At 36.2% G+C, this 22,069-nt stretch overlaps 1 protein-coding gene across 6 annotated transcripts; it reads left to right on the top strand.

The window, feature by feature from the left end:
* The first annotated feature begins 6,776 nt into the window (after positions 1-6,776).
* Positions 6,777-22,069, top strand: LOC18427104 (uncharacterized). 6 transcript variants are annotated; one of them, XM_088857426.1, is made up of 8 exons: positions 6,777-7,054; positions 10,892-10,964; positions 11,825-11,877; positions 12,109-12,202; positions 18,333-18,449; positions 18,793-18,850; positions 19,215-19,696; positions 21,713-22,069. In XM_088857426.1, exons 4-7 carry the CDS (start codon positions 12,186-12,188, stop codon positions 19,677-19,679), a joined length of 657 nt encoding a protein of 218 aa, XP_088713552.1. In that variant the 5' UTR covers positions 6,777-7,054; positions 10,892-10,964; positions 11,825-11,877; positions 12,109-12,185; the 3' UTR covers positions 19,680-19,696; positions 21,713-22,069. The 6 variants fall into 6 exon arrangements, with proteins under 6 accessions (XP_088713552.1, XP_088713545.1, XP_088713553.1 ...); XM_088857419.1 differs by having other exon boundaries at positions 18,793-18,859; XM_088857427.1 differs by having other exon boundaries at positions 11,992-12,202.

The following is a 22,069-nucleotide window of genomic DNA, read 5'->3' as shown; positions in this document are numbered from 1 at the left end:
CAAGTAATTGAGGGAACTTGCCGTGGTATATATATCTATTTTCTGAATGGTTATATATATATATATATATATATATGCTTTTCATAAGATTGTAACCTTAAATCATCCATGGCGCACCTTCGAATTTTATCATCATGATGATAAAATTTGATGTAAAATATTTTTAAGATTATCTCAAAATCTATTTTCAAATCTAATTATAAAATTTTAAGCTTTAAAAATAATTAAAATCAAGTAGATTTATAAACATATGATAATATTGAAAATAGACGGTCTAGATAATGTGTTATAAGATGCACCATTTATGGGACTCAAAATCCTGTTTTTTTTCTATAGTTATGCATCTCAATATCGAGATGATCAATTAGAGAGTCTTCAACATTAAAATAACCTTTAGCGATGAATTTTTTAGGTGCATTTGTAGTTCTACATTTTAATGTTACAACCATAAACATTTTCTTATATATATATATATAAGAAGATACTACAAAACGGCTATAAATGAAAATGAACAGTGATTTCGCCTACCCTCATCACCGTCGTCCAAAGTTCATTGCACGATCACAATTGTCTGATAGTATTTCATTTTTCATTTTTTTTTTTACAAACCGGAATTATCTAAAATTTGGAGTGTGTGTTCATAAAAAATAGAAGAATCTAAAAAAAATATCAAATAATTTTTTAAAAATATTTTGGTCACTTCAATCTGGGCCGTTGAGCTCATATGTTTATATATATATATATATATATATATATATATATATATATATACCTATTAATTGTTTCTTTGGGTTTTGACAAAAAGAAGTGCTAGATTTGTTATGATGAAAAAGAACAGCGGATTTTTCAAACCCAAACTCTAAAAGAGCACATTTTCAAGCATCTAAAGTTGGGGCGTCGAGGGACCAAGTAGAGCTATGGTTAGTATGGGTTTATTTACTTATTGATCTTTTTTAAAAAAAAAAATATCAAAATAAAGCCAAGAGACAAACTATTGAACATTTTACTTTTTTATTTAATTTTTAAAAAGGTATTTTTTTTTGGGGTTTGGGACACATGTTAAGGCATCAGCTCCCCGAACCACAGATGGCCCAACCCCATTCCCTTTAAAAAAAATATATCCTTAGTAACGAGTTATAGTAGTTGCGTTTTTAAGGAATTTTGATAAATAAGTAAAAGGAAAAGTTTATATGGAACCGATGCTCTAAACAATCAAATTCGAGTTTATCCTCAAAATTTTCACTAGAAGATGTTGTTTTGATGCTCAAATATCTTCAAATTGATCATCTCGACATCAAGATGCATGGACATGAGAAAAAAGTAGTTTCAAGTAGTGTATTTTGTAACACATTTTTTTACCATCAATTTTCAAGATTTTAAAGTTTTCATAGATCTCTCATTCTACACTATTTTTTGAGCTTTAAACTTTATAAATAAAGAAAAAAATATATTTTAAGGCTATCAAAAAGATTTCCAGCATTAAAACCACATTTCTTGACACTATTTGAAGGTAGGCTCTAATTTGATTGTTTCGAGCCTAGGCTCTATACAATCCGCACCCATAAGTAAAAAGTTTAATTGTTTATACTTTAGGATATTTTGATTATAGCACGCAAACTATGCTCTCTTCGGGAGCATAGTTTACTTTTACTACCTCAGTCAAAAGATCTACTGGGGAGGATATTTTCAATCTGAAATTTTGGAACCACCTCAATCATTAAATGCTTGTTATCAAAAAGATAAAAACTTGAAAATCGAGTTTTCCAACAGTTTAGATCTCACCCTCTCAAAATTGGATGGTTTCTATTTAATCTTGAGACATTTTATTTTTTTCAAGTACTTAGAGGGTGCCATTAGTTTTTTTTTTAATGTTAATCTATGTGTTAGCGAGGTTATATCTCCAAAATTTGGGCTCCTGAAGGAGTAAAATGCACAGTATATTCATGAGGGAGCAGAATATCTTTAGTTTCTTAATAATTGCTCTTATTTTGTCTAAAGTTTATTGGAAAGGTTGACGAGGTTACATCTATGGGGTCGCAATTTGCTCTAAGGGAGGGAAGTGACAATATGCTCCCGCGGGAGCATCTTACTTTCTGGCATAAGTTTGAACTTTGAAGAATATGACCAAAACAAAGCCAATGTTTATAAAATTAAGAGGAGTAACCTAATCATTTGGCATCATTTCTAAAGAAGATGAAAATGAATTGAAGCGAATTGGAGTAAGTGAAAAGAAATCGGTTACCGGAAAAGGAAAAGTTTCAGAAGTAAGGTGCACTTCAAAAATTCAATGAAATTTTTTTTTTTTGATATTGGAAAACCATCCAAATTGATCATGTTGACCTCGAGATGCATAAATATGAAAAAAAAAAAAAAAAAAAGAATAAAAGATTTCAAGCATTGAAAATAATGCATCTTGTGACTTATTTTTTGAACCATCATTGTTTAAGATTTTTAAACGTTTATAGATCTATTCCATATGTACAGGTTTTGGAGCTCTAGAGTTCATAATTAGGCATAAAAAGTAGATTTTACGAGCATCACACGGTTTCTGCAACAGAATTATATCTTTCGACAAGGGGTGGCAATGGACCCGGAGTCGAGGGTTAGACTCGATACATGTCTGGGTATGGGCCCAAAAATTGGACCCAACAAGTCAGGTTTGAGTAAGGCCGGGTCTGGGTGGACTAGGTCTATTAATTTCAATATATAATATATATTTAAATATGGTTATTATTTACATAGATATTTTATTTTGGAAAAAGTTTATTTAGAGCCGAGGCTCTAAACAATCAAATTAGAGCCCACCTCAAAAAGTTCACAAGAAGAGGTTGTTTTGATGTCCAAATATCCTCAAATTGATCATCTCAACATCAAGATGCGTGGACATGAAAAAAAATGGATTTCAAGTTTTGGAAATAGTGTCTTGTAACACAGTTTTTTATCATCAATTTTCAAGATTTTCAAGTTTTCATAGATATGCTCGATCTACACTATTTTTTAAGCTTTAAATTTTATAATTGAAGATGAAAATATATTTTAAGGTATCACAAAGATTTCAGTATGAAACCACATTTCTCGACATTATTTGAAGGTACGCTTTACTTTGATTGTTTAGAGCCTTAGCTCTACACAAACCATACAGTTCGGGTGCGACCGAGTCCAGACCTTGTTCATGGTTCCACACTTTATTTTCGGGTCCGGGTCCGGTGAATTTGGATATGGGTAAGGGTCTGAGTCCCATACTTGACCCGACCCGTTGCGACCCCTACTTTCCCTATAATTTAGAGATGCGCTTTATTTTGATTGTTTAAAGTTGACGCATTGTACAAATAGGACCCATGAAATCTGCGATAGTACTATATTTTTGGGGTGTGGTTTCTATAAGGTTGCAACCTTTAAATAATCCAATTAAGGTGCAATTCCAAAATTTATCATATTATATAATTATAGTATGAAAAATTATTAAGATGATTTCAAGGACTATTTTTATATCTAATTATAAAAGTTTATACTTTAAAAATAATTAAAATCAAGAAGACGTATAAACATATGAAAATCTTGAAAATGGATGGTCGAGATAAATGTGTTGCAAGATGGACTCTTTTTGGGCCTCAAAATCCTTTTTTTTTCCATATCCATACATATCGTTGTCGAGATGATCGATTAGAGCATTTTTCAGCGTGAAAGCAATTTTTCCGATGGATTTTTGTGGCGCATCCGTAATTCTATATTTACAACCTTATATAAACTTTTTCCTTTTTTTTAAGGGGAAAATCTTTTTAACCTGGTAAGCCACCTCCATGGAAGAGATTATTGGCAAAATTAAATTCGTTAACTTCCAAAATACCCTTAACATTTGTAGAATTCAAATAGGATCCAACATGTGCACTGAATTATTGACTGACCTATAAATTCCTCGTATTATCAAGAATGCGTTACACTTTTATGTCCACTTTGGATTTTGCACCATGGTAAAAAAACTCAGTAAAGTCTTTTTTTTCTTCCTTTTCTTTTGTTTGTAAATGGGTTAGATTAGGGGTGGACTTAGGCCGGACCCGGGCCAAGACTTGAAAAAAAATTATGGGATCCCGACCTGGACCCTATTAGACCCAACCCAAAAAAATATATATTTAAATATTATGTTAGATATATAAATGCATTATTTAATATTATAACTAGAATATATAATTATATAAATTAAATATTACTAAAATATTATATATTAAATATTATTTAAGTAATAACACTATTCAGGTCAGGTCGGGCCCACGTAAACCCAAACCCGAATAGTATTTGAGTCCAATATTTGGACCCGGACCGTCGGTCCATGTTTTGGACCCATACCATAGTTGGATCCAGTCGTCTAATCCCGGGTCAGGTTCGGGTCCATTACCACCCCTAGGTGAGCGTAGAAGCACATCTCAGTTGAAGGTTGACAATGTGCCAGGACAGGCCATGCCAGACCCAAGCCCAGGTCAGGCTCAATGTAGGATTGGGAGGTCTTACCCTACCCAATTTATGGATCGAGTTATGCCCTGGCCCAAGGTGAATCTACCCAAGCATTAGACTTAGATTCTAGACTTGGGCTGGGCCTTTGGACCAACTTTAGAGGCCTAAGTCACGACTACTCTGACAAGGCCAGGACTCCCTTCCCATTGCCCACCAATAACTTTAGCCTTGATTTCCAATATTTCGTTATTTTGGTTGGAAATTTCGCATTGAGAGGATTAATTTATTATTATTATTTTTTAAACAGAGGGAATGGAGCCTAGGATGTTATATTGAGGCACTTATCCCCCTAACCATCAATACCCCCACTCCATTTCCTATTTAATTTAAAATTTTGGGACACATTATGGAATAACCAACTTAGTAATTAAAAAATAAATAAATTGAAAATTAAGTTCTTAGACATTTAATCCGACTCACTGAAGGTATAACTATTGACAGAGCAGAATGATAGAGTTAGTTACTAAGTTAAAGTTGCCCTCAAAAGTTTTGGAATCCTAAAAATACTATAGGGTTTAATTGGAAGAAACATATACACAAATAGCAACACATACTCCTTTGGCCTTAAAGAGTTAGAGACTTTACAAAGGGTACATATCCTCCCAAGAGTACAAGGTTACCACCATTGCATCAATGGGTTGGATGGTGAGGAAGGAAATGGTCCTGGCTAAAATTTGACTTGTACACGCCTATTCTTGTTTTAGCTTTATTCAACTTTCATAAAAGACCGGTTTACAAAGAGGCCATTTATTTTTTATACACGGAGGTCACAATCATTTTGGAGTGAACTACAAAGTTCAAGTTTTTTGTTTTTTGGAACTTTGTGTCTATTCAATGACACTCTTATAACCAACCATTTTGAAAATTAAGGGACACTAATGATTGTAACCTCCATGTATAAAAGATAATGGTCTTATTTATAGACAATCCCAAAGCATATAACCATTATTGTTGTTGCAACCACATGGATGGTAAGATTTAGGTGCATTAAGGATACACGTATACATTGAGCCGTTTCAAAATTCATATCGGAAATTGATTTTCAATAAAAAATTTCCATAGGTGGACATCTCGATCACCACAATCACGAATCTAGAAAAAGAATAAAATTTGACCTACCTTTGTTTTCATTTATTATAAGTCCCCATATATCATAGTTGTGTTTTCATAGCAACTTGATGGATCAAAAACCAAAAGAGATTTACACTAATATGATGTTTGATTCAAATTGATGGATCTTAGCTAGGAATAGATTGACATTGATATGGAAACATGTTTACAATCTTAAATCTCTCACAAACCTAGGTGGATGCATGAACTGGCAAACTCACAAGTATTGCTGGCAATAGGCCGGGTTAGATCTCGAGTAGAAATGGATTTACATTGTTTTGGAGATGTATTTCCAGTCTTAAATCTCTCACAAACCTTGTTAGAGGCGTGAGTGTGCAACTCGCGAGCGGCCTGGCAAGTGGAGGTGGCAACTGGTCGGGTAGAGGTTGGGTCCGGCTGAATCAGACTGGACCCGGGCCCGAATAGTATTCGGGTTTAGGTTTTGGACTTAGACCCAACTTTTTGGGTCTAAAATTTTGACCCATTCCCGAACCTGTCGCATCCTAAGTCTCCCCTTTAGGTTTCGAGTCTGGTCAGTCCATTGCCAACCCATGACTATGAGTTTTTTTTTTTTTTACCTTTTTTAGTATCATATATTTATATAATTGGCAACATCACATTTCTTAATGTTTTACATAATAATTGGAAATTCCTAAAAAACAAACGTATTGGTAACATTTATAAATACGCACATAACATGTACCTATATTATTCGGTTCAGGTCCTACTAGACCCGGAGCCGACCTTTCGGGTCCAAATTTTGGACCCATATCTAGACCCGAGGTCGGGTTTACCTGTTGGGTCCCGGTCGGGTTTACCTGTTGGGTCCCGGGTCTAGTTGGATCCATTGCCACCCTTACTAGCAATGGCCGGTCCCCCTAGAGCTGGTCCAAAACTGATCAAATAGGTCTGGCCAAAGGAGCGTTGGCTTGGGCTAGGCTAGGTTGGGCCATTAGACTAAAAAATAAAAAAAAAAAGAAAATCACAATGCCAACCCTCCATTAGTTACTTTCCCTCTTCTACCCTTTGAACGAGGACTATGTCATTTCATGAAAACAAATGGATAATTTCTCTCATTGAAAATAGTACAAGGGCAAAATAGTCATTTCATTGATTAACACAACAGGATAACGAATTAGCTAACCCTGGTTAAATCTAGCACGAAAAATTCCGCCAAAATGGAGAAAGGATTGTTACCATCGCTTTGTGGGAAATCTTTTGGCGGTTAGAATTTTGCAGAGCTCTTCGTTTCCCTCTAAAATTACAAAGCTTAGCCTCGTTGTTTTTACATTTTTTTCCTCTTTTTTTATTTTTTTTTTAACTTTGTATTTCCTCGTGAAATATTCCTCTATTTTTTATTTTTTTTTCATTTTCTCTTTCGATGGCTGGTATCTGATGCACCATGAGGAAGAAGCTCGATACTCGTTTTCCAGCGGTAAGGGATTTCATCTTTTTTTTTCTCTTTTTTTTTGATTTTTTTGTGATTTTTTTTACTGATTTTTGAGTGTTTATTACCTGTTTTCTGTTGATATAGCTGATTATCTGTTTTTTTTTATTTATGTTGATTTTTGTTTGGATTGGTCATATTTTGCGTGTTTTGGTTGGATGTTTTGCGGGTTTGGGTTGGTTTCTTAGGGTTTTGCGATTAGGGTTTTCTTGTTCGGGTGGGATTGGGGGTTTCTGGCTTCTGGTTTTGTTTCATGTGATGGGCGTTAATTTATCATTACAAGAACTGGATTTAGAAATAGCAATTTGCTTTAAGATTTTGATTACACCAAAGGACCTGTTCATCTTCATCTCTGAGATTTGCCCCACATGGGTTTGTTATGAATCATCATACTTCATGCATGCATTCATCCGTTTACATATACATACTTATACGTGTGTCTTCTCTCTCGCTCTCTTTCTTTCCTCCCTGTGTGTGTGTGTTTGGATGTGTATGTTTTGTATGCATGTGTTAGGTACGTGTATTTGCTTGTGATGTTTGTTTTATGCCTTCAATGTTTCATTTGAATATATTTATTTGTTTTTGGGTTACATAGGGTGAGGTTCTGCATGACAGGAAGCAGTGGCATAGAACTATGACTAGGGTTGGGACTCGCTAGGTTTGCGAGTCCGATTCAGGAAATTCAGACTTGGCTGAGTCTGACTCTGACAGACTCAGTTGAGTGCTAAGAACGTTGATAATAATATATTGGGCATCGGTGAGACTGGGCCGGGCCCTATCGTTTTGGTTTCAGACTCAGCAGCTTGCGAATATTTGAAACTCGAGCAAGTCTGACTTGGGATTGCTGAGTTTTGATATAAATGATACGAAGCATAGGACATGCAACATTTTAAGTCAAGTTTGATACTATCAAGGTTGAAAATCCTTCTCTCCAAACCCCATTTCTCAGTTCCTGGTCTTATCAAGCTCTGAAGCATTATCTTTAGGGTGTCTGCTATCTTATTCATAAAAACTTATTGCATTTTAACATAATTTGGTTCTTAATGATAATTTAATTGTGCACTTGTTGGGCAATTGGATGATGTGATCAGGGATATTTAGTCTTTGACATTTCTCTATCAGAAGGAAAAAAAGATAAATTAGATCTATGGTGAGAGTGATACTAGCAATCTTGATTTCCTCTTCCCTCAACTTTGTGACGTGGAATATTGATAACACCACCTAGGGAGCCTTTAGTGAGATGATCCCTGCTAATAGGTGTATTCGGGTGTTTTATTTTGATGGCAGTGATTAAAAAGAACTTATGCACGCATATACACAAAGTCAACTTTCCCAGGAAAGAAAAAAAGCTTTCACCTAGATCACAAAAGAAGTAAACATAGAAGATGAAACTGTGTTTGTATCCTAGCTAACCTACCTCATCCCTCCTGAATGGTTTCAAGGTGGAAGCATTAATAGAGGATGCCTTAGCTTCACAGATGCATGATAACATAAATTATTGCCATGAATTTTTGAACTGCAGATAATCTTCTTATTTGTGACATGTCGAGAATCAATGTGCTGTAAGAAAACATACGAATGTGAAGTTACATCAAATCGTGAGATAAAAGTCAGAGGGCAAAAAAAGATTGCAAGCTTTTTAAATGCCAACCTGAGAAGAGGGGAAAGGTCTAACCTCAAATCATATAAAAGAAAACATGCTCATGAGAAAAATCGTATCAGAGAACATAAAGAAAATAAGAGATAATCATCGCAAAGAGGCTGGTCTAGTCGTATCTATTTTGTTGCAATAGCTAAGATGATTGGTGTAGCTTTATTGGACACAGTTGTAACAAGCGTTGGGTGAGTCATGAGTAACTAATGATTCTAGGTAAAACAACCATCAATTAATTTACTACTGATTTGTACTCTGATGGAAGAGAACCAGAATGGGGAAAAAGAGATTGAATCTGACATTTACATTCAAAAGGTTGGGTAACATATTTTGAATGGGATGAATGGTCACTGGTGCTTAGCTAGCGGGCAAGATATTTATCCTTTTCAAAGACTAAGTGAGCAAAGATAAAGCAAACAGTGAGGAAGCTGACCTGTTGTATAGTTAGAAGCACCAAAACACATCTTCCAACCTGGAGGAATGCTAGGTGCTAGATCCAAGCAAATTATCAATCTATGTATTTGTAAGGGAGACACTCCTTGATCTTCATTAATAATGAAAAGGTTACATGAAAGGTAATTTGATTTCTCAGATACAGCATTAAAAGCTTGAAGCTGTTAGCAAACTGAGTAGCAGAGGAGGCACATAGTTCTAATCTCAGTACAAGACCTTTGTGCTGATGAAGTAATAATCTGTATCTTTCATGCAATATAGGATGGTAAAAATTGGATAACATACATATGAGTTGCGTTGACATTGTCACAGAACATGATTGAGTGGTTCTAGATATTGCAGCACTTAAATTATCCAGAGATTACAGAGGATCCCAGACCCTAGTAAGCTCAGTTGCTGTACTTTCTATGGCTTGCATTCAGCTTCAATACTAGATATAGCAAATGTTCTCTACGTTTGTTCTCGAAGGAATAATATAATATCGAAGTTGATGCCAAAATTTTCACTTGATTGGGCAATCAGGTTTCCAAGCTAAGATGAAAACTTTGAAGACGAGTATTTGACCATACCCTAGAGTTTTACTTTCATACTTTTTTTTCTCCAACATCTATCAAGTTTGTGATGTTTCCATAGAAAGGAGCAAACAATGCCCAAGTGAGCCAACCAAGAGGGATCTTGAGGGTGTGGGAAGGGAAAAGGAGTGGGGGAAGGGCTTGGAGAGGTGTCCTATATATAGAAGGGGATATGATGGTGTTCGAAATTCAATATTGATACTAAAATAATGCCATTAGTGGTACCTAGTGATACTAAAATAATGCCATTAGTGGTACCTAACTATCAGATATTTAGAAAATAGCCAGAACTAGTGCTGGCATTAAGAGTGGAAGAAAGGAGCCTTAGCATTTGACTCCGGCCATAATGGCACGTTTTAAATAAGTAAAAAGGCCTTGCCACTTCTTCCTTGTGGGATTTAGTTGGTGTATGCATTAGTTCTGAAATGTGATTTCTTGGGAATGTGATTTTTGTAGGATCTTAAAGAATCAATGTGTAGTACTTCAATTTTAATTGAAACCTCATTGAGTAGAAATACTATGATAGTTGAAAAAATGAGAGTAACCAAAGCCAATTAAGTTAGCATGCATACATATGTTCATTCTCTGCATAAATATGTCTTTGTATGTCAATCTATGAAATGCATTAGCAATTTAGCTCTGTAATATCATTCCGGAACTTGCTCTTTTTGAGAGAGTATATACTTTTTCATAATTGGTGGATAAGGGTCTTTTGTTGTTCGGTTACAGAAAAGAAAAAAATGAACAAAAGAAAACAAAAGGCTAAAGAAAACCTGCCCTAGCATATTTTCAAATTTTACAGCTAAGATATAACTGGAATTTTCATAACACAGGCATTTAGTATCGGGAAACTATACTATAATCTATTGGATTATGGAGAAACCATCGGTCATTGGGTCATTGCTGTCAATGAAAATGATGGCCAGAGTTCGAGGGAGTATTACCAGTGATGAACACCTCATTGTCCATTTCAATGGACAGTGATGACCCAACAATTATGTTTTTTTGTGCAATTGACTGTAGTCTCCTTTTCATATATTTTTGGGTACTTGTTTTTTTTTTTTCTTGGGTGTGTGTGTGGGGGGGGGGAAGGGGTCTCTAGATCTGCATGTTTGCTGATACTCTTTCTTTTATTTGATCTGGCAGTCCCGTATAAAGAAGATTATGCAAGCAGATGAGGATGTGGGGAAGATTGCAATGGCAGTTCCTCTTTTAGTATGTGAGTGTCTTTCCACATCATTTTGACTTCTCCTAGTGGGTGAATGTCCATTTGCTGATATATTACTTGAGCATTGTGGGGCTGTAGGAGTTTTACATCATTGCTTGGAAGATTTATAATCGTAAAAAGACAATTAAACTGTAAGGGTAATAAGAATTGTAAATCTAAAGACATATTTGCACAATAAAAAAAAGGCTTTTGGAACTCCAATTAATGCCTAAATCCCCAGTAACACCTAAACTCAAAACAAATAAAAATGTGTATTTTGCTGGTTTTTCATGGGCTTCTCCCCAGGAGCCAATAGATCAAGAGAACTGGGACTCGAATTCTAATATAATCATTAAAAGGACCCTTAATTCAAAGGGAGCCAAAACTATGAATGTTAAAGAACATGACTTTATAGAGCAGAAAAAACGGAAAAAGTCCTACCAACACTAGTATAAAAATAAATAAAGAGAAAGTAAACACAACAGACAAATCCTTATATAGAACATGCCTAGGTCATAAATTCTTTGATGAAATTATTTCGATTTCACTAGTTTTGAGAATAGATATAAACTGTAAACAAAAATTCCTTTTTTTTTCGAGCTACGGCATATATATAAGGAAAATTTTATATAAAGGTGAGGCATAATCAAATTAAGGCGCACCTCAAAAATTCACTAGAAGGGTTTGTTTCAATGCTGAAAAACCCTCGGTTTGATCATCTCGACCTCAAGATGTATGGTCATGAGAAAAATTAGATTTCGAGTCTTAGAAACAATGCAACTTGTAATGTATTATCCAAACCGTGAATTTTCAAGTATTCATAGATCTGCTAAATCTACGCCTATTTATCAGAGATGAAAATAAATTTTCAGGCCAACATAAAGATTTCTGATACGGAAACAACATATTTCGGCACTATTTGAAGGTGCGCCTTACTTCGATTGTTTAGGGCCTCAGCCTTATATAAACCACACCCATGTGCAGTCCTGCACACATTTACACCCACACAGAAACTGCAGATGCTTATTTCTTATTGCAGGAAGTTTCTTCCCAATAAGAATCCCCCAATCTTTTAGGTCCCTGTTCTGCTGTTTTGTGTGAGTACATGAAGGAAGCTATGGCATCATTTTGAATCTCACTCGATGATGTTCTGCAGCAAAAGCATTGGAATTATTCCTTCAGGATCTTTGTGACAAGACGTATGAAATTACTCTCCAGAGGGGCGCAAAGACGATGAGTTCTTTGCATTTGTGAGTCCATTTTTTCCTTCTATACTTATTTTGATTGATAGTCCAAAAGATGTATTTGATGAGCAATTTGATTGTCTAAAAAATGTATTTGATGAGCAGCACTAACTTAATGCTTTTCTCTTTGGTAACTAATCTTGGGCACTGTCTAATCCTGTACAATGTCCAATATGCCCTGAAGTATCTGGTTTCGATGGATGTAAGGAGATATATATAAACTGAAACTATCTTTACCTTTTTGAGTATTTGTTCTCACGCACTTAAGTAATCTGATCATTTATTGTGAAGTTTTTGCTGTGAATCAGTCAAGTTTTTAAAAGACTGTCTTAATTATTTTCAAGATATATTGGTCTTGTTGATATTTACATTTTTGGACATATATAACCTTTTCCCAAAAATTTTGTTTTATTTTCTTGTCCTATTCTGTTGATTTCTTGGATTTAGAAGCAACAAAATTTTGTCCAAGGACTATAATTTGTTTCTAAATAATGCTGAAGCATGAGTTCACCTATATTTGGAATAAAAACATACAAACATACATACATACATACATATATCCGTATTTATGTACAAATGTATGTATGTATATATATGTAGGTGTACATATGTATGAGATTGTCAAACCACTTAGTTATATTTTCAAAAGGAAATAACCTTAGAGGGTTAGGTTCTACAGGATTTTGATCCCCTATGGTGGATGTTGAGATGATTTTGTAGCTTTGAGCAAAGTTTGTCATGTTTCAAGTGAAAAGGTTATCAAATGCGGAATGCAGATTCGATGCGATCGGGGGTCCAATGTGGGATGTGGCTCGATGTGGGGGCATAACATGTGATGCGGTCAATAAAAAATAGAAAAATTATAACAAATATAAGAATGCATCAAAACATATGAATTTGTGATTTTTGTGATTAGTAGAATTTTAATTCAATACTTTTCTCTAATATATTATTATTAGTTGTTGGAGTCATTTAATATAAAGTATTGCATTCCATCCCAATAGTAACGACAATTAACAATATAACATAACATCTCATCATCATCATCATTGTCAAAGCCTTTTTGCCAACTAATTGGGGTCGGCTCCTCGAATCCGGGTCCACCATGATACTTGATTAATGGCCATACCCTCAGTGAGGCCATAAGTCCCCATATCTTTGTTCACTACTTCCAATCATGTCCATTTGGGCCTATCCCTTTCCCTTTCTGAGCCTTCCACTTGAACTAATTCACACCTCCTAACAAGTGTTGTATTGGGTCTGCGCTACACAAGACCAACCTACCTAAGTCTACTCTCTCTTATCTTATCGCCTATTAGTGCCACACCTATATTTTTTTTCTGGAATGTATTCGTTTTTTAATTATATCCCTTCTTGCTTGCCATTGATCTATTTCGACATCCTTGTCTGTCTCTTCTCACTCATTCTATGGGTATATTGTTTTTTGACCACCCAACATTCTGCCCCATAGAGCAAAGCTGGTATCACAACTGTCCTATAGAACTTGCCCTTCAGTTTCATTGGTATGTTGGGATCACATAAATTCTGGTTGCACATCTCCACTTCGTCACCCAGCTCTACTTCTATATGCAACCTCTTTTTCAATCTCTTCAATTTTTTGGATTATCGACCCAAGATATCGAAAGTCCATTTTTTATAGTATTTTCTGACCATCAATCTTAACTACTTTCTCGTCTCTACTCCTATTGTTACTAAACTTGCATTCCATATACTTTGTCTTCGTCTGGGTAATTTTAAAACCTTTAAATTCTAGATAATCACTGCAAAGTTTTAACTTTGTGTTGATGCTATTTCGGGTCTCATCGACCAAAACTGTAACTTGCAAACAACATGCACCATTGTAACTCATCTTGTAGGTGCTTAGTTAAGTCATCCATAACTAAAACAAAGAGGTATGGGCTTAAGGTTGACCCCAAATGTACACCTATTGTCACTGAAAACTCACTCGTCTCTCTACTAGTTTGTACACTAGTTAGTGCTCCATCATACATATCTCTCATGTAGTCGATGAAGTGCTTAGAGACTCCTTTCTTTTCTAACACCCTGCAAATCAAATATCGAGGTATTCTATCATAAGCTTTCTCTAGATCAAGTGATCAACAAAAGACCATGTGGAAGTCATTTCTCTTTGCCCTAAACTTCTCATTCCATTTCCTACATGGGAAAGTAGCTTTGGTTGTTGACCTCCCTGGAATAAAACTGAATTGGTTTTCTGATACACATTTCATGCCTTAGGCGTTGCTCAATCGCTCTCTCCCAGAACTTTATCGTGTGGTTCATAAGTTTGATCCTTCGATATTTCACACAATTCTGTATGTCTCCTTTGTTCTTGTAAATAGGTACTACAATACTCTTCTGCCATTCATCTAGCATTTGCTTTGTTATCAACACTTTGTTGAACAACTTGGTCAGTCAGTCAATACCAATCTCCCCCATGCACTTCCAAACCTCTATCGGATACCATCTAGTTCTAAAGCCTTTCCTAACTTCATCCTTTCCAAAGATTCTTTCACTTCTGATATCCTAATCCTACAAATGTATCTATGACCTCCGCCCTCATTTATGCCTACGGTTCTTTCTACTGCTATGTTCCCATTGTGTTTGTCATTTAATAATTTTTGAAAATAAACTTTCCACCTTTCGTTGACGTCTTCATTCTTCACCAAGACCCTTCAATCCGAACTTTAATGCATTAATATGGTCTAGATCCCTACACTTTTTCTCTCTCATTTTTGCGAATTTGAATACATCTTTTTGACATTTTCTTGTTCTCAATTTACTGTATAGATTATTATACGCTTTAAGTTTAGCTTTACTTATTATTTGTTTAGCGGTTTTCTTCGCGTTTTTATATTATTTTAAGTTTTGATAATTTCTATTACATTGCCAAGTTTTATAACATAATCATTTTTCACTAGTGGCCTTCTGAACGTCATCACTACACCACCAAGTTTCCTTATTTAATTTTTTTTCCCTTTAGATTCTTCTAAAACTTCTTTTGCCATTTTCTTAATACACATAACTTTGACCTCATGTTCAGAGTTCCATTTTTCTTCTTTAATTAATTTGTCTCTAAATAAGTCTATTTTCTCATTTTTTTAAATTCCACCACCTAGTTCTTGGACACTTATTAATTTCACCCCTTCTCTTCCATGTCTTTATGCAAGTGCCCATAATCACGAGCCTATGTTGGGAAGTCAAACTCTCTCATGAGTTAATCTTGTAGTCTTTACATGATGGTCGATCTACCTTCTTAACTAGGAATAAGTCTATCTGGCTTTTATGTGATCCACTTTTATAGGTTCCTAAATGTTCGTCTTGCTTTTTGAAGTGAGTATTTGCTATTTGTAGGTCGTAGGTCATAGCAAAATCTAGAATAGCCTCACCCATCTCATTTTTTTCCCCAAACCCATATCCCCCATGTACCCCTTCATATCCTCTATTATACTTCCCTACATGACCATTTACGTCCCCTCCTAAAATGGTCCTCTCTGCATTTGGTATCGACTTGGATTATTCCATCCATGTCCTCCCAAAATTATCAATTTAACATAATATTTAAAGACCAAAAATGCTTCACAATCAGAAGTTCACGACCACAACGTAAACATAGCTTACAAACTCCAAAGACCATATAAAATATAAAAGATAATATATACATTCTAGCTCAATGAGTCAATGTGCCAACTCTCACGTCTTAATAAGATATGTCTCAACTCCCAACTAACCCTCAACTCTCAAGTCTCAACTCCTAAAGTGAAAAAAAAATTGATTTCTAGGAATTAATTTCCGACTGCTTGAATTCTTGGAACAAACCCTGTAATTTATGAATCTTCACCATAAAACCTTCAAAATGAAGCCCAAACAATATCCAACAGTCCACCAAAAATTCAAGACTAAACCCCAAACTCTTTTGAAAATTTTGAAAGCATAATTTCTTTATTTTTTATTTTTAAATTCAGTCCCCTTAGAACTATAGAAGTATGGTGCTCTCTGTCTCTTTTTTTCTGTTTTTTTTGGGGCAGGGTGGGGTAAGGTGGTGGGAGTGATTGGGGGGGGGGGGTGGCAGAGGTATTATATTAAATCCTCCAAATCCTTCCTCCCACCCTTGGGAAAAATTACAATTTTGCCACTACCTGTGGCAAAACTTCTGCCCATGAGTAAGGGTACATATGCGGGTGCATCACCCTTGATGTGATGCAGCCACATTATAAATCCCCGTGTGTGAGGGTGCAACTGAGGTGCCGAGTACCGCATTATGCGGCTACATTTTGATAACATAGCAGAATCACAAATCAACTCCATTTTCTGGGGTGGGGATCCAACATAAAGGTTGACACTTGAATGAATCTTGTAAGACTTGGCCCCATAGAGGTTGTAGCTGCATGCTTAATTTTAAATAATGTTTGATTTCTTTAAGTATGAGAGCTACGAGGTCTAAGCTATTTGGCTTTAAATAATTATTTTGAGAGGATGCAAACAGAACAAATTTTCCTTTTTATTTTAGGCAAGCAGTATTTATTAGGTGATAAGACATATACCCCCTTTCTATAATTGTAATCCCAAATAAACCTTCATGTTCATTGAAAGCCCATGGACCCCCTCCCAGTTAAAACAAAAGGATGTTTACCCTCCTTATCTTATTTATTGTCTAAATTACAATATGTGTCTGATTCTTTTTTTTTTTAATCCCATCATCTTAATGGAACTTGGATTTCTACTTTAACCTACTTGTGAGGTTCACGAGAGAGAGAGAGAGAGAGAGAGAGAGAGAGAGAGGGGGAAGCAGGGTTTCACTAGCGAGGAAGAGAGAGAGGTGGAGCTTTTCTAGTGTTTGGATGATGGGGTCATTAGAAAAAATAAAAGAAGGCAAATCCTGTAATTTGAATAATGAAAAAGGTCGAGAGGGGTCTAAATGCTCTTTTCTTTTATTTTGGAGGGGGTCCGTGGGCTTTCTATAGACTTGAAGGTTTATTTTTGAATTATAATAGGGTGGGGGGTACATGTCTTTTTTCCTATATATTTCCTAGATTAATAATATTTTGGGAACAGTTTCTTGAGAAAACACTCTTTTCTTTTAGTTTGGAGGGGGTCCATGGACTTTCTATAGATTGGAGGGTTTATTTGGAATTATAATCAGTAGGGGGGTACATGTCTTTTTTCCTATATATTTTCCTAGATTAATAATATTTTGGGAACAGTTTCTTGAGAAAACATGATTTCTTAACTACATAAATTTATTTTGGTGTATGTTTAAATGTATCCACTAATAATTGTGCACACCTGATATTAGTAGCTCTTGAAGTGACTAATACATCCATGTTTGCCCATTAAAAGATTAGTCAAAGTTAAGTGAAGAGATTTTATGCCATTAAAAAAAAAATTCAAGACATTTTTTACTACCTTATTACCATAGGGCCGAGGGCAAGTTGAACTTGTTGGTGAAGAGTGTATGTATAAGATTAATTTTGTCTTTTTTTATCGTTATACATGGTTCAGACTGTTGAAATAAGGCTAGATGTTATCTCATCCACATAAATAGGATAGCTTTGTTATTTTCTCGAAACAAATGGAATATCACTTTTTTTCAAAGTTAGGTCCATGCAGGTTGCATTTTTTGAGTGCCGTACTATTTTCTTGGTTTTGCATACTTGCGTAAGGCCAAACTGCACTAGTATGAGTTTCACTCTCTTGTATATCCTGCACTTTGCGCTAATGCTAGCGCTAGGCTAGCGCTTGCTTCTTGCAAGAAAACGGATGCGATAACGCGCCCTTGCTTCTTGGCTTTTGAGCCGAAGACAAGCAAGCTCCCAAGAAACTATATGCAATGCTTTCTTAATGAGCAGGGCTCGAAAGCCACAAAAAATGGATATTTCTGAATACTCGAGAACATATTTTCAGAATTTGGTTTTGGATCCTTCTCTGTTGTTTTTTCTTCTTTTTTTATTGCTGTAGCCTCATCTCTGATGGCTGCCCTGAGTTATGCAACTTGTATATCAATGCTGGTATATTGGGTTTTGAATAAGAAATGGAAACAAAGCGGGATTCTGATTTTCCTTTTCTTTTTTCTTTTATAAAGTTTATATATAACAGATAATCCCCTTGGATTTTCCAGAAAACAATGTGTTCAGAGCTACAATGTGTTTGATTTCTTGAGAGACATTGTGAACAAAGTGCCTGATTTGGGTGGTTCAGATGCAGCTGGAGATGATAGGACAGCCTCCAAGAGAAGGTTTGAGATGCCCGAACTTGTTTTTACTGTACTATTTTTCTCATAATATAAAAGGAAATATACAGTTCTGAAACAGACTACGTATATAGTACTCCAAGGCCACATCCCCTATCTGTTAAAACTAGAGTGGGCCCCATGGGGACCTTAACCAAGCTGCATTAATCTCCAACCATCTGTCTGGGGAATGGAAGTGGATTTATCCATGGAGTACCATGTACCTTAACCCAAGGACTATGCTATATTTTCTCTATTGTAAAATCTTGCATGTACTTTATATTTAGTGTGTGAATGCCTTGGTTTAGTATTCATTTCCAGGGGAACTAATTGCCTTTTCTTCCTTCAGAAAAGCTGTTGATGACGAAGATAATGATAGCGATGAGGATTCCAAGAGGACCAGAACGGTAAAACTTGTCAGTCCTCTATTTTCCTTCCTGTGCCAATGATTTGAACTCATTCGCTATCCTTGTGGTGTGGTGGTTCAAAGATGCAGGCAATTTACACTGAACTAAGTCTTTAAATATTATCCTCTCAAGAAAAAATGTCTTTTCCGAAGTGATGATACTGAACAATATAATGCAACATCAGGATCTTTTCTTTTTATTTTCAAGAAAACTGGCATAACATATGGCTTCTCACTCATTTCAGTCTCTTTCTTATGAAGGTCATCTAGAAAATAAAAGAAATAAAATATGATCAAGAAACAAAAAAGAAATTTTTTTTTCAAAAATGTCATAGGCTAAGGTTCTTCTGTCTTGTATTCTAAAGGAGGCCCCACAAGGTGGCAGCAGAGGGCGCGGGAGGGGCCGAGGAAGAGGCAGGGGTGGGCGGGGAGGTCGAGCCCATGAGAAGGATAGTGGGGCTCACGCCGAGAAGTGTGAGGACGACCCCACCATATCACCACAACACAGTGAAAAGCCAAGGGCCGAAAGGTTAGAGGAAGAAACAGAGGCCAAGCAAGACCCTTCGGTCCATGTAGTGAGGAACTTTGACTTGAACCTAGATTTGGACGAGAATGGTGACATGGCCTCCGGTTCGGGTTCTGTTAGTGAGCCCAAGCCCAAGTCCAAGCCTGAGCCCGAGCTTCAGCCCGAGAGTGAGACTGAGCCCAAGCATGAGGAGTATCCCGGTTGGTCAGTATCAGAGATGAAAGGGATGACAATCGATCATCTTCGGCTTGCACAGCTTGATACGAAGGTGGATGATGAGGACTATGATAATGAAGAGGGCTAGGAGGGCTGGAGTGGGAGGTTAGTTGCTCATGCCTATGATGATCATTTTGTCTTTCATTTTGTTTCGCTTTTTAGAATAAGTCCAGGCATGTGGGGCATGGGTATGGTGTTTCTTTCTTTGTTTCTTTTTTTCCCCTCAGGACATTCTCATTTTGAAGTTTGGGCATATGGGGCATCTGTCTTATGCATGTTTCTCTTGTTTGAACATTCGTGTTTGAACTTTAGGCATATGGGGTTTGTGCTTCACTTGGAGATGAGAGCTTTTTTGGATTTGTGTTCATTGCTGTTTAGTAAACCCTGTTTTTGTTTCTCTCTCCATGATGTCCGTGTCTTTATTTCAATTGCGTCCATACCATATTTAAATATGGTATTTACGGATTGATACAATTCTATGTAAAATATACACAGAAGTACACCAGTCCAATATTACAACATCGGACCAGTGCTTGGTCATCCTTTTTTTTTTTTTCCAAGTATACTTCTATGTCCCATGTTCCAAACATCGGACCAGCTTTTCAATTTTTTTTAATTTCTTTGAATTATAGGGAAATTCCCAGTTTAGAGAGTGGTCCAAGGTTACAAACCTTGGACTGCAAGGCTTCCTAAAAAAAAGGAAGCCTTGAGGTTCTATTTAGAGAGGGAGACTTGCATCACCAACCTGCACTAGCTCAATTATTGGTGTGTTGACACTCACCAAAATGGCCTTCTTGGGGCGTCTATCTATTCCCTTTGTCACCTTCATGTCTTGCCAGGAGCCGGTGCAGGTTGGTGATGTAGGTCTCTCTCTATATATAAAACCTCATTGCATTGCTAAAATACATGAATTAACAAAAAATGAGATAGAGAGAGAACAAAGAAAAAGGAGAGAGAATAAGGTATTTTTTGAGGGAAGGATTGCGGTCCAAGGTCACAGACCTCGAACCGCATAGCTTCCTTTTTTTCTAAGGAAGTCTTGTGGTCCGAGTTCTGTGATGTCAGACCGTTCTTTGGACTGGAAATCTTTCTATAATTCAAATAATAAAATAAAATAAAAAACAGTTTGGAACATCGAACCGAGGGGTAAGGAAAAAAATAAAAAAGGACGCGCAAAAGACCGTTCCGATATTGTAAATACAATATCGGACTGGTGTCCTTTCACATTAATATTCCATAAAATTTCAGTCCATAAATGCCATATTTAAATATGGTGCATGGATGTAATGTTTCCTTATTTTAGTGATTTTCTTTGAAAGTTCTATGACACTGGTACAATATGACATGTGCATACCACCACCATGAGGATGAAGTTTAGCAGTCTTGGCATCATGGTTTCTAGCCTTTGCTTCTCCACATGAAGTTTTTTTTTCTGTTTCTGGTGGCCTTAAGTAAGTTTACTCTCGTCTCATCCTTGTTTCTGCCTTTTGCGTCTTGTTAGAACTCAGAATGTAATGAAGTGCGCACCGTGTACAAGGCTTGAATACCTCTACCCTGAGTGTGAAAGGCAGTGGCCTCAGATTTCTATGTTGTTAGAATTTCAGGCACATAACACGTTCAGATGTTGTAGCTTGTTTCTCAGTCTTTGTTTCTCTCTATAAAGTCTTTCCATGAAAGTATGCTTTTCCTCGTAGTCTTGTTGAGACTTAGCTCAGTGATAAGAACATGCCCCATCACTATGGCACAACCCCACCCTGTGTATGAACGCCGGTACCCTGAGGTCTTTGTATCACTTGTCTTTGTTTCTCTCTAGGGCAATGTTGTCAGAAGTTCCGGCATTATTATAATGCCTTACTCGTTGCAGAGCCGTTCACTAGGCTTGGGTTGTCACTGTTGCCTGACTTGTATCTTTGTTCCTCTCTCAAAATCTTGTTATGAACTCAGGAAAATAAATCCATCACAAAACCCATGCTCCACACCTCACTGGAGAGACATGAACCAGTGGCGTATACTTACTATGGCCTTAGTCATGCCTCTTTTTCTTTCTAGAACTGTGGCTTTTTATGTTTAAGAAATTGCACATACATATATTCGAACACCTCTTGCTTGTGGCTGCTGCAGGATGGAGGCCCAATCAAGACTAGGAGTGGAGCAGTGAAGCTTGGTAAGGGTAACAGTGGATAGCCTGAGGTTAGTGATGACCCAATTCTTCATTTCTCTTTCTAAGATGGTCTTGTTAGAGATCTAGAGTAGACACAACACAACACATAACATATACACTCAAACCATGGGGATAACTAACTAAGATTTCTTCCCTTCTTACATTTTTCTTTCTGTTAGGTGATTTCTTGAAGTCTGGTTTCTTCTTCAGAAAGTTGTAATATATATCACAGGCCTGAGATGTGTTTATTCACAGCCATTGTGCACATCAATATTTTCTTTTTCACCAATCAAGATAGTTTTCTTGTTTCTCTTTCC

This window comes from Amborella trichopoda, chromosome 1, assembly GCF_054954075.1.
Source record: "Amborella trichopoda isolate Santa Cruz 75 chromosome 1, AtrichopodaSantaCruz75HAP2 v2.0, whole genome shotgun sequence".
NCBI classification, from domain to species: Eukaryota; Viridiplantae; Streptophyta; class Magnoliopsida; order Amborellales; family Amborellaceae; genus Amborella; species Amborella trichopoda.
This window is presented reverse-complemented; position numbering and strand designations above follow the sequence as displayed.